This window comes from Xenopus tropicalis, chromosome 5 (genome assembly GCF_000004195.4).
Source record: "Xenopus tropicalis strain Nigerian chromosome 5, UCB_Xtro_10.0, whole genome shotgun sequence".
In the NCBI taxonomy this organism is placed as follows: Eukaryota; Metazoa; Chordata; class Amphibia; order Anura; family Pipidae; genus Xenopus; species Xenopus tropicalis.
This window is the reverse complement of record NC_030681.2, coordinates 52,245,492-52,259,046: the sequence shown is the minus strand read 5'-3', so window position 1 is coordinate 52,259,046 and position 13,555 is coordinate 52,245,492. Positions and strand designations below refer to the sequence as shown.

At 38.8% G+C, this 13,555-nt stretch overlaps 1 protein-coding gene across 12 annotated transcripts in view; it reads right to left on the bottom strand.

Moving 5' to 3' along the window:
* Positions 1–13,555, bottom strand: part of arid1b (AT-rich interaction domain 1B) — a 219,233-nt gene that overhangs the window by 54,802 nt on the left and 150,876 nt on the right. For all 12 annotated transcript variants that reach the window (XM_004914631.4, XM_031902970.1, XM_004914629.4 and 9 more), the window contains one exon: positions 8,477–8,723. In XM_004914631.4, the coding sequence (XP_004914688.1) occupies positions 8,477–8,723 (247 nt within the window). The remainder of the gene's footprint in view (positions 1–8,476; positions 8,724–13,555) is intronic.

The following is a 13,555-nucleotide window of genomic DNA, read 5'->3' as shown; positions in this document are numbered from 1 at the left end:
GGTACAAACTTCAGACTATAAGCACTGAGAGTCCTGAGATACAGTGCACATTTCTTGGCAGTGTGAGGATAGCTAAGGCATTCCCCTTAGCTTTGAGGAATTAGAAATGGTTGGAGTGAATGCTCAAAGTAAGGACCTGTGATGGAAATGTTGCTAGATTGTAAGCTCTATGGGGCAGGGACCTCCTTCCTATTGTCTCTCGTACCATTGGCACTTATTCGCTGCGTATTCTTTGTAGCACTTTATAAATAAAGTTATACATTATATATATATATATATATATATAAACAGCTAAACCAAAGGATCCTTGGTCACTGAGCCATTTGTGTAATGCTTTGCCAGGGCCCAACAACTTATAACAACTGAAACCTTTCCCCTTTTAAGACTTGAAACCAAAAGAAACTTCAGCACCAAAGGCTATAGGATAAAACAACATAACCAAAAACTTCTTGTTTTATCCCATTGACTTTGGCGCTGAAGTTTCTTATGTTTTCATTGCTTAGAAGGATTATTTGGGTCCTACAACTTTGGCAGGGATTGGTTTGGACATTTATACATTCATTATACATTCGTTTATACATTATACATTCATTGTTCTTTTAATTACCTTTTTATGACACGCACAATGAACATGAATGTACTGTTCTAACTACCCAATATTAATAAAAATATAGTAATTTTAACGCTTGGTTATTATTTCCAAGAAAAAAAAAATATATATATATCTCCATAAATAATAAAAGGCAATAAGTTTGCTGAAGTGCAGTAACCCCTAGCAAATAAGATGCTTGCTTTTAAACAGGTAATTAGTAAATGGTAGTTGTTGATTGATTGCTATAGGTCAGTGCTGCCTAACTGGTGGCCTGCAGGCCGCATTCAGCCCACAGCCCCCCTGCATCTGACTCCTGTTATCTTTGTGTAAACTTTAAATTAAAAAATCAGTACTGAGATTAACTGGCCCCCTGCATTGTTCACACCTCAGATTTAGTCCGTAAGCCTCTGTATTTACAAACACACACACGAATCATTCACAAACTATATAACATTAGGACTGAACTGAATAAACACGCACATGCACAATTCACCCTGATCTACAACCTTCTCACAATTGTCCTGAACTATACTGAACTGTACTGAACTGTACTATACTGAACTGCATATGGGTGGAATAACAATAAAAGCCTACTTGACTTGACTTGACTTGATTGTTCACACCTGACAGAATTTAGGAGTGCCGCCAGGCACTGTGTCACTGTACACAGTACAGTATGTACTGTTCACCTTAGTGTGGTCCTGGTTGGTTACTTGCATGGTCCTGATAGGATTCCCTGTCTCCTGTCCTACTCTGCCTGTACCTGCTCTACCCTGCCTGTGTGTGCCATACTCTGCCTGCCCTATGCTACTTGTGTGTGCCATACATTGCCTGCCCTATGATGCTTGTGTGTGCCATACTCTGTTGGCCCTATGCTGCCTGTGTGTGCCATACCCTGCCAACCCCAATGCTGCCTGTGGGTGCCATATTCTGCCAGATCCATGCTGCCCATGTGTGCCATACTCTACCTTCCCTATGCTGTCTGTGTGTGCCATACTTTGCCTGCCCTACAAAGCCTGTTTGTGCCAAACTCTGCCTGCCTTATGTTCCCTGTGTGTGCCACAATCCACCTGCCCTACTCTGCCTGTGTATGCCATACTCTGCCTGCCCTATGCTGGACCCATAGGCCTTACCAAGAGACCTATAAAGAGGCAAAATGATGTTTTTAATCCTTGAGTCAATGCCCTTTTCTATGTAAGGCAGCACTTTATTTGCTTTAGTAGCCACAGAATGACACTGCATGGAATTAGACAAATTGCTATCTACAAAAAACCCCAGATCCTTCTTAATTAAGGATCTCCCCATTTAGTGTATAACTCGCATTTATATTATTTCTACCAAAGTGCATAACTTTATATTTTTCAACAGTGAACCTAGTTTTCCATTTTACTACTCAGTTTTCCAATTTTGTCAATGAAATTTAATTCTTTATTAAATGCCATCATATTACTAAGTGCCAAAGTCTCCCTTTGATACAGTTTTAACTGCTATAGGGCATGGGCCAGTGATGGGAGCTACAGTAGAATGACCACTGGACAGCTGTCCCATGAAGGACAAGAGCTACCTAACTTTACTCTTCTTCTTATATCTGCCAAATCGTCCTAAATTTGTTCTATCCTCATCCTGACTTAACCCTGTCTAATTTCAGGATACACAGCATTTTTTATTAAGACAAAAATTGGGACTCTTGATATACACAACAACTGACAGATAAGTCTACTATTTTAGACTGTATGCTCTAAATGAGCAGGGCCCTCTTTATCCCCTTTATCAGTCAGCATTTGTGGTAATTAGAAGGTTTGATGCATACACAGTTCTATTATACAGCACTGCAGAATATGCTGTCCCTTGATAAATACATGCTCATAATAATAAATATACATTTATGTAAATATACAGAGGACACACACCAATAAATGCATGAAGTTACCCGAGATTATCATGCAGCTTTTTAATTACAGTAATGTTTTCATTCTTGATCTTAAACCATGGTCTACAACACAAGAATGTCTCAGAATTTCAGGCTGTGTTTAAGCTCATGGATGATTTGCAGTTTCTACATAGAAATTAAATTGTTCTAAAAAGAACAAGTTCTCTTTATATTATAAACACTTCTAAGAATATTTAGATAGAAACACACAGCAGCTCTGCAGTAAATGAATGGCAATGTTGTGTTAAAACAAGACATATCTTATTATATGTGTGCATGCCTGAGGCACTGCTAGAGACAGATTATTTGAAAGCAGGCAATAGAAAGATGAACATAAGATGAAACAATCTTCATATTATCCAGTAAGATTTATCAGTGCTCCTAGTGGTTAACATACAAAACTGCCTCATATTTACATTCAATTCACGTCTCCCTGCACTAGTGGTACAATAGTTAGCACTGCTGCTAAGCTAGCAGTGGGAGCCTAGGTTTGATTCTAGTCAGAGCATAATCTACAGGAAATTTGTATGCTTTTTCTATGTCTAGTTAATTTGTTGCTGATTAAATTCACCATAGTTTGTGTGAATTTGATAGGGATTTGGACTGTAAGCTCTGCTGAGCTAGGGAACTGAGCCAAATGATGTATAATCTCTGTAAAATCAGAATAAAAATAAAATAACACACAAGAACCATGTATTCCCTGTAAATAAAGGGGGTTATTCTTCCCCTTTACAGAGCGCTGGTAAGGCCCCATCTAGAATATGCTATTCAGTTTTGGTCTCCAGTGCTCAAACGGGACATTATTGAGTTAGAGAGGGTCCAGAGAAGGGCAACTAAGCTGGTAAAGGGTATGGAAAGTCTCAGTTATGGGGAAAGACTGGCCAAGTTAGGTCTGTTTACACTGGAGAAAAGCGCTTAAGCGGTGACATGATAACTATGTATAAATATATAAAGGGATCATATAATAACCTTTCTAATGTTTTATTTACCAGTAGGTCCTTCCAACGGACACGAGGGCACCCACTCCGATTAGAAGAAGGGAGGTTCCATTTAAATATTCGGAAAGGATTTTTTACAGTGAGAGCTGTGAAGTTGTGGAATTCCCTCCCCGAATCAGTTGTACAGGCAGATACATTATATAGCTTTAAGAAGGGGCTGGATGGATTCTTAGCAAGTGAGGGAATACAGGGTTATAGCTCTTAGTACAAGTGAGGGAATACAGGGTTATGGGAGATAGCTCTTAGTACAAGTGAGGGAATACAGGGTTATGGGAGATAGCTCTTAGTACAAGTTGATACAGGGACTGGTCCGATTGCCATCTTGGAGTCAGGAAGGAATTTTTTCCCCTCTGCGGCAAATTAGAGAGGCTTCAGATGGGGTTTTTTGCCTTCCTCTGGATCAACTAGTAGTTAGGCAGGTTATATATAGGCATTATGGTTGAACGTGATGGACGTATGTCTTTTTTCAACCCAACTTACTATGTTACTATGTTACTATGTAACTCTATCTGAACTGTCCTAAATAAATATAATTTTTTTTTCCTCACACAGACATGCTTGACTCCACAGCCTGAAAATATGTAGCGCATATTTCAGGTAGGTAATACTGTGTATTTATTCTGCTAATAACCAATACTCTATCAGGCAGCACAGATCCAAATGGCAGCAAGGCAGGAGCAGAGAACAGAATAGAAAAGGCTACCTGCCATTCCCCAGCAGTTCAAACAATAAATGGGCCTCCATATATGTAACATTATTATCTATACACAAAAATTAATATCTAAATAATTCAAACAATCACCTTGACAAAACATAACATTATTCCATGGTGTAATATGTCCGAAGAGAAAATCCTGCAATATTACAGTTGTCAATGGTTCTTTTTCGCAGTTTTACTGGTATAGAAGTTGCCATAGTGATCTCACACCATTTTCTGGAATAGCAAATGCTCAGTTACACAGTGTAAAAATGGAGAGTTAAACCCATGAACTGTAAAAAATGCGTTTGTCACTGTACAGCAGAAGATATAAAAAAAAATTGTCAGTTTCCCATCTTTAAAGGGAATTCAGAATCAAAGACAAAAAACCCTCTTATTTAAAGTGTTATTTTGTGCAAAAAGCCACAACACCAGAAACAAAGTGTAATATTCAGTCACTCGGTTTGTCTCTTGGATCTAATTTTGGTTTTACAGTCTAAATACTGGGGATACCAATTTTTTTTTAAAAGAATATCAGACTATTTAGCTGTAGCTTTGCCAGGCTAATTGCAACCTAATTAAATATAGATTTTTACATAACACATAAGCAAAACCTAAACACAGAGAGAGGCCCAGCTGTTCTTGGACCAAAACTCACAGTATACTCGGTGTGACTTCTCACAAAGAAAACAATGCTTCTTGGTACAGGTATGTACCCAAAGCTTTTGTGAGCTTTGGTTTATACACAGTCAGATATTTTTCCACTCAGGTGAATGGGAAATGGCTTCCTCACCAGCATATTTTAGAGTGCCATCAGCCTAAAGCATTGATACAGATGTAAAGGTGCATATGGCTGGAAAAAAGCACGAAAAACTGGCATGTTTATAGACGGCTAGGCTGCAAACCAAGCTTGCTAATCCATTTAACCAAGATAAGTACAACTTTATAAACATAATAAGGGTTTTTATATATGTATATGCTTTTTATGACAAATACAAAGTGATTGTATCTCTTTCAATGCTCTTCTTGTCCTTACCTAACAGTTACTGGCTAGCCTGCCCTATGACCACTTGGGCACAAGCCTTAAGTTTGCCAAACACGTAAGGTTTTACTTTACCTAACGACCAAGGCATTTTCCCTAGCTTTAACTTGACGATATCGCTTGAAATGGTTGTCTTCATTGATGGACAAATTAATTGGACTTTTAAATGATCGCTTCATGATAAGTTTGGTTGTACCATAACAGCAATTGTTTACAAATCTACATGTGTATGGCCAGCTCAATAGTTTCATCGTCATCATCATCATCGTTTTACATTCATATATAATGGGTTCAGCCCAAGGACCCTGCTTACAAGAGCTTACAATCTTAAAGTTGCAGGACATTATTAGAAAAAAAAAAGTTAGTCTTTGACAAATACTGATCTACTTTCCTTAAACCTTAAAAATATTTAACAGCATACTTAGAATAAGGGTTCTCAGGAAGCTTTGTAGCAAAATCCCCTTTTACTTGTAAGTGGCAATAGCTACAAAGAGCTGAGGTGCCAACTACCGTAGGTCTCTTCAGAGACAAGGTGTTAAGTGGGAACCTAGAAATCTGATTAAAAATAGATGTGAGCAATTGCACTGAATATAATGTTTCCATATATACAGCATTATTAAGGGATAATAAGTGCCAAGGCCACAGAATGTGGGGTTAGTATATTTTAAATTATGCTTTAATAAATACTTTTGTCAGTGGAGTGCAGAATATATTTCTGCTTTTTTAATTAAAACACAGATTTGCTCTGTAAAAGGTAATGGTCAGCAAAATTGGTTAAACATGACCAAGACCAAATAGCTTAAACATACTCGAGTAAAGATAGGTATGAAAAGTAATCGAAACGTGTTTTTGTGTAAAAAAAAAAACAAAAAACATATGTACTTATTCTGACCCACTCACTTCTGTGCACACAAAGAAAAGAAGATGGGGAGCTACTGGGGGCATTTTTGGAAGCACAGATCTTCATTGCCTTGGGCTGGTACAGAACCCCAAAACATAATGTGTAGAATTTGCTAGGCTACTTCTTCACATTACATGGCATCTCAGAAACCAGTGTAACCAGCAGCACTCCTGTCTCTTTTAATGGAGAAAACAGAAAGTTATGTGTCCCCACTACCTGCTCAAATGCTAAAAAGATAAGCATCTGGGGTTGAGGGCACACGGCATCAGAAATGCTGTCTCAGTGAGGCATGAGGAGTAGAATCGCCCCTGAATTTGCATCAGAATTTAATAATAAGCCCAGTAGTTTCAGTTATATGACCAGAGAATCTTATTTTCTGCTTCAGGAATTTCAAAGATCCCTAAGTTTTGATTCTCAACAGCCACTCAAACCATAATAAGCATGTGCAACGTCACTGACACAAAATGGCCTCCTGTGCATAATTCTAAAGGCCTGGATCATTAATATTGTAGGGATGCTGAATATCTAGAAGTTTATAAAACACAAAATTTTAAGCCATATTCACTTTTAATGTTTCATTTTCCTTTAAGAGTTTACTGCAAAGGAGGATTACCTTTGGTTACGTAAAATATTTTCTATTTGGGACAAATTTAAAGACTGTATAATTTTCTTTGTTAATCAAATATTTTTAAATTTACAGTAAAGGTGAAAACACAAAGCCACGGATAGGAAAGTGATTTAAAGCTTCCCAGAGCCCACTCAGCAATCTCTCTCTCTTTCAGTGACCTTGTGGCCCTGTTTAATATTTAAAAGGGTGCTGAGCTGCTGAGGCGAAGTATGGGAAAAAAACGCTGACGGAAGGCTTCCGTTAATAAAAACAGATAGAAACAGAAAAACAGGGAAGACAGGGAAAAATAGAGCCTTGAAACCGTTTGGCTTATTTACATTTTTGCTTTGTTAGTAAACTGGTACGATTTGGCACTGGAAGCAAGACAAATGAAATTAGCATTAGCTACGTTGTCTGGCAGCAGCCGTGCATTTTGATGATGTGCTAAGTCAGCTCTTGCTCCTTTTGCCTTCCATGAAATCAGTCACTGTGCAAGGAAAATGAAAAATAACCCAACTACTTCAATCCGTGTTTCTTAGCATCAGACCACATTTACAATGTATATTTAATGTGGGCAATTAGTAATTTAAATGCAGGGTGCTCATTTAAAGTAAGAAATAACCATTGTGTTTACTAGAATCGGATGAAAGACTACAAATATTAGTTAACTCGCCCCTTTAACACAGAGGGCTAAATAGCATTTTGGGCTCTTTTGTGTGGCTCACAAGATGGTGCTAAAATTATTATATGCAGATTATGAGGTACGTTGTAAGTTAAAGGGGAACTATAGTCAGAAAAAAAGCATGTTCGTCTTACTTCTATAGCACAAAACAAGCCTCTTCATTTTATGCATTAATTTCTTTATGAAATAAAAACTGCTTGTTCTCCCACTTGCAAGTTAAACAAGCAGGCAAAAGATCATCTTTGCAGTAGGACAGGCAGAACTGCTATCTATTGAGTAGCGTTTCTATCAACATGACTCTAAAGGTCAGCTCTACACATGTATCATTTGAAAATATATGCATATCATTGAAAGATTTTAAACATCAGAACATAATGTAAGAAAACAAATCTAATTTATTTCCCTAGCAAATAAAAATGAATAAGATTGTAAGCCCACAACACTACATATCTAAAACATTAAACAAACAAGAATTACTTTGGAATGGCATTCACTTATACCAGTGATTTCCAAGTGAAGGTCCACAGGCCAGATGTGGAACTCCAAGGGATTTTTATGGCCTCATAAATCTATGCTATCACAATGCTTTCCACCCCCAACACATGGTATGTCATTCTTTTAGTATGCTACAGGGAAAGAGTTCTATATGTCGTACTTTAATACCTGCATTGTGTCCCTTTCCAGATATTTTTATGTAAAATTTAAAGCAACCAAATTGCGCTAATGGAGCTCGAAGAGCCAAAATTCTGATTTCAAAATTTGGGCTCTTTACCACGAGCACCTGAGGCAAAATTCTCAACTTGCCTCATGGCACCAGCAGCCTCACCACTCCCAACACATACCGCTCTCTGATCCACCTATTCCTGGACTTTGGGTAGACTACCATAGAAACACTAGTATTATTATACTACACACAAGTTATTATGAGCATCACATTAACAAATAAAGCTCAGTCAAACTACTGATATGCTTGAAGACATAATTTAATAAACAAATATACATTTACCATACAATGTCTTGCACTTACCAGATATACTAGCAGGGGATATTGGACCAGATCGTGATTGGTTGCTTCCAACAGGTGAACCCACAGGAGATGGTGATGGCCCCCCACCCTGGAGGCTTGGGAGATGTGGTGAGGCATGGGGCGAGAAGGGTGACTGTGCAGGATTGCTCTGCTCCCCCTGGCTGCTTGTAGAACCAGAAGCGCTGACTGCAGAGCTTAGCGTTGCTTCTGTCCCAGTTGGCAAGTCGTCAATAGAGCCAGATAAGTCCTGCAGATTGAAAACATTTTTTTTTTTAAAAATGACACAGACCTAGTCATACTCCCCCCCCAAAAAAAAAAAAAAAAGCACAACATATCTAAACAAAAATAAAGACAAGTTTATGTACTATACAAAAAGGTAATATGTACTTGCAGGTAAATTTGTAATACTGTTTCTATTTAAATGAGCCACTTTCTGATTCGATTAATAGAGGAAACCCTAGTAAATCCTTTTGGCTCATTTGGTTGCATTGGCATATGTAAACAATTATCAGCCAAGCAGTTTTACTGGCCTGTTCCTGATGCGTATAAAGCTCTTTCAATCCATGGATGCTATATCCACAAGTGCTTTCTACAGTACAGTAAAGATGACAATCATCTTTCATTTACCATCACATTCCACCAGGATGTACAGTACTTCAAAAGCAGAAGTATTACATTCAGTAGAATATCAAATAAAAGTATAAATAATAGCATTCAGGTAACAGCCACTGAACATTGCTAAAAAAAACCAAAAACATTATTTAGGTATGAAGAACATTCTTGGATAAAAAAATACAAATAAATAAAAGCGGTGGTAGACTTACATAGAGTAAAAACTATTCATAAACTTGAACACAAACACACATACACTTACTACTTTCAGCTTCTTTTTAATAAATATCAGCCTAATTAATGGTCACAAAGCTCTAAAGCTTGCTTTGGTTGAAATATTTCTATATAGATAGCCAGTCACTATATCAGTCTAACATTTATACCATTCTTGTTGTATAAAACTATGTATACAGATTTGTATGTTTCCCCTGTGGCTTTTCAGTCCCTTGCTTTGCTAAATTCCTTGAGATTCATATGTTGGACTGGCTGCTTCTATGAATGTCTGCAACTGCAAGCCTTGCAGGGATTTCCTCTCACAAATCTGATGTACGGTAATTCATTCATAAAAGCAAGAAAGGTCACGTGAAGCCACAATGTGTAGAGCCTAAAACATATTGGGGGGAGGAAAAGCAGCATGGGCAGGCAGCAGGCATTCTCCAGTTCTACAGCACAGACTGACCTCAGTTAACCTTGAAATGTGATTATTATTATTATTCACACAAGGAAAAGAGGGATTTCCTTGAAGGAGATTTGCCATGGAGAAACACAGATTCTCAGCCAAATAACCTGACAGTGCAGGATGCATAAAAGATGACTCGCCAAAAATGAAGCCGGCAAATCTCTTTTTCCCCAGCAAGCAGTAACTGAAAACACATCACAGCCGCTACAGCCATGGGCTGCAAAAATGCTTACGAGTTTGCCGCGGGCTACACTTCACATCTGTGTTAATTTGACAGTCTTGACAAGCTGATGTGTGAAATTGCCAAGGGTTTTTTCTTGACCTGAAAGCTTTGCTCCCTATCCTCCCCCCCACAGACATTTTTGCTCATTCAGGGGAAAAAAAACACCAGTTAAAGATAAAATGTAGGGGGAAAATCAATTGTACAAGCCATAAAACACAATTACAATGTAATTTAACAGTAATATGCAAAAGAATGTTTCTCTTGCCTATAGCCTTCAATTACATCATGAGCAGATTTCAATTACCTCACACATTACATGCCCCTCAGAGTCAGTCCTGTCTGCAATGCATAACATGTATAGCAAGCAGAATTTTGTTACACCCAAATTTATAGAAGGACATCACTGTAACTCAATAAACTGGACAAAAGGATCAAAAAAATCTTGATTTCGTGACAAGGCTTCTTTTGTGTCACAAATGCAAATATTGCACAACTTCTTCACTCAAACAAATACCATGACATGGTAAGTACTTTGCACAAACTGTATCAGAAAAATCAGTTCGAGGCACTGCCTTCAACAGTGTGTGTCTAGGCACTCAGGCTCATAGCATAAAGGTGGCCATACACCATTCAGATCCGCTCGCTTGGCGATGTCACCAAGCGAGCTGATCTTCTCCCGATATCCCCCACCTACGGGTAGGCGATATTGGGCGAATCCAGGCTAATTCGAATTAGAACGACGGGAATAGGCGAAGTCGGATCGGGGACCGCATCAACAGGCCGAATCGGTCTAAGGGGCCGATATTGGCAGCTAGAATCGGCCCGTGTATGGCTACCTTAAAGGACATGTCAACCTCACAGACAAAACTTCCTACTTACCCATAGCTGTGGCTCTGGGCGCTGAATTATGGAGCATTCTCCTGCAGAATTGCCATAAATTGGCCATAACCACTGCCCACAGAGAGTGCCCTGACCCCCTCCCCTTGGAAAGTGCTTTGGCGTTTGGCGTATACGCATGTGCTTTTTAGCCTGGACTTTAGACGCATGCGCAATGAGCAGAAGCTGAAAGCTTCCTCATCAATGACGCGGTTGACCACGTGATGTCAGCCGTGTCATCAGTGACCCTTGCAGCTGCACCCGCTTCCCCTTGCAGCCAGTAACATTTGTGCGTTGCTGGTTGCCATAGCGATGCGCAAATTTTAAAACTAATCTCCCCGCTCCTGTGCCCAGTGCTCTCCGTCAGTCCAGCAAAGGGAGCAAAAACATTTCAGGATAGGACTGCAGACCTTACAAAACATGTAAGTATTAATTACTACTCTACTTTCTACTGGTTTACTATATTTTGTGTTATTCTTACTAGAGTCTTACTACCTTCTTCTACTTTGCTTTATGTATATACTCGATTAAGACTTCATTAATCATTTTTCCTTGCCTGACAAATATTTTTTTCCCAATGCATGAATTATTCACTTTATAATAATTAACTGATTTGAACTGATTTTGGATTATATGTGTGACTGGTTGCATATGTGACTGGGATTATGTGTGTCACTGGGTGCATGTGTGACTGGGATTACATGTATGAGTAGGTTTATATGTGTGACTGGGTGCATATGTGACTGGGATTACCTGTATGAGTGGGATTATGTGTGTGACCGGGTGTATATGTGACTGGGATTACATGTATGAGTGGGATTGTGTGTGTGACTGGGATTACATGTATGAGTGGGATTATATGTGTGACTGGGTGTGCATGTGAGTGGGATTACATGTATGAGTGGGATTATATGTGTGACTGGGTGCATATGTAACTGGGATTACCTGTATGAGTGGGATTATGTGTGTGACTGGGTGTATATGTGACTGGGATTACATGTATGAGTGGGATTGTGTGTGTGACCAGGTGCATATGTGACTGGGATTACATGTATGAGTGGGATTATATGCGTGACTGGGTGTGCATGTGAGTGGGATTACATGTATGAGTGGGATTATATGCGTGACTGGGTGTGCATGTGAGTGGGATTACATGTTTGAGTGGGATTATATGTTTATAATTATATATGTATATAATTGATTAAATATATTTAATTAATTGTATACATCCATATATGATATTGCAAGATATGAGTAAAATAGATTAAAAGATCTTGTAAACTGCATTAAGATTTAATGCAGTTTACAAGGTAAGAGAATGTACATCAATGATGAGGTTTGCTAATAAAGTTACACTAGAAAAAAACTTCTAAGAAAGGTCATCAGGCGTGTCTGGATATGCAAATGTCAGTGATGATGTAGCAGATAGAAAATGGCCACCTGGTTAAAGCAGATCTTTGAAGCTGGCAAATGGGACAGTTCAGGCTAACGGAGGGAGATCAGACAGAGAAAATGATGCAGTTTGGAGGGGGAATATGTGCCCAACTTAAAGGCATAGTAAAGATTTATAGGGTTTATGTCCTTTAAGTCAGTTACACCTCCAGCAAAAGCCACATGTATGTATGTATACATGTATGTATAAAACTCTATTCCGCTCACTGCTGTGAACTTAATGAAGGCAAATTGAAACAGAAATGAGTTAACTTGCCTATTTACCCAGTCCTAACTTATATATGCTGCCAGTTGTAGTTTTCTACCACAAGTGCTGTTTCCGCTTGCCGAAAATATTGCCATACACCCCTACCTGTGCCTGCACCCGAATAAATGGAATATGCTCGGGTGCAGGCATATGTAGCTGATATCCGCCGAAGATGTGAAGTCTTGCGTTTTTTGGCGGATAGTGGCTACATGTGCCTGCACCTGAGCGTATTCCATTCATTCGGGTGCAGGCACAGGTAGGTGAAAACTACAGTAGCGGGACATATTCTCGGCAAGCGGTTTTCGGCTTGTCGAGAATACGCCCGTGTGGCATCAGCCTAAACTGTTCAACATAGCGCTACTGGCTATATATATATGCTGCCTTGCAGTGGCCAATCTACACCAGCCTTCAAATGACTTCACTATTTTTTTAATGACACTATCATTGCCCATAGCAACCAATCAGCAATAAGATTTGTATGGTCACCTATACGTTAGAAAACAAAAGCAAAGATCTGATTGGTTGCAACATCACCAGTGAGGTTTGTCAAATAAGGCCACACTGGGCAACTCTCAGCCTAGGTACTGTGTATCAGGATTACAGGGTCACCCAAGCAAACAGGAAATAGTTTGCTTTCCAGACTGGAAGATTATTAGTAATTGACATAAATCAAAGGCAGAAGAGAATACAAAAAATACAACATAAAATTATCTACAGTTGGCCCTCATGGCAAATGCATGGAACTGAATGTGGCCTTAAAGGGCACCTGATTTTTAATTAAAAAATGTTGCATATGGAAAATACGAAGCTGTACAGACATTATGATGATGGCTTACAAAGATATATACCATCATGCACAACCATTTAGTGCATCCAGCTCCCTAACTAAGCTGTCTTATAACAAATGCTACTCTGGAGAATAATTCAGTCAGCAGGACACCAGCTCATTAGTTGTTTCAAAGTACAATCAGATATATGATGTCTGCTTTA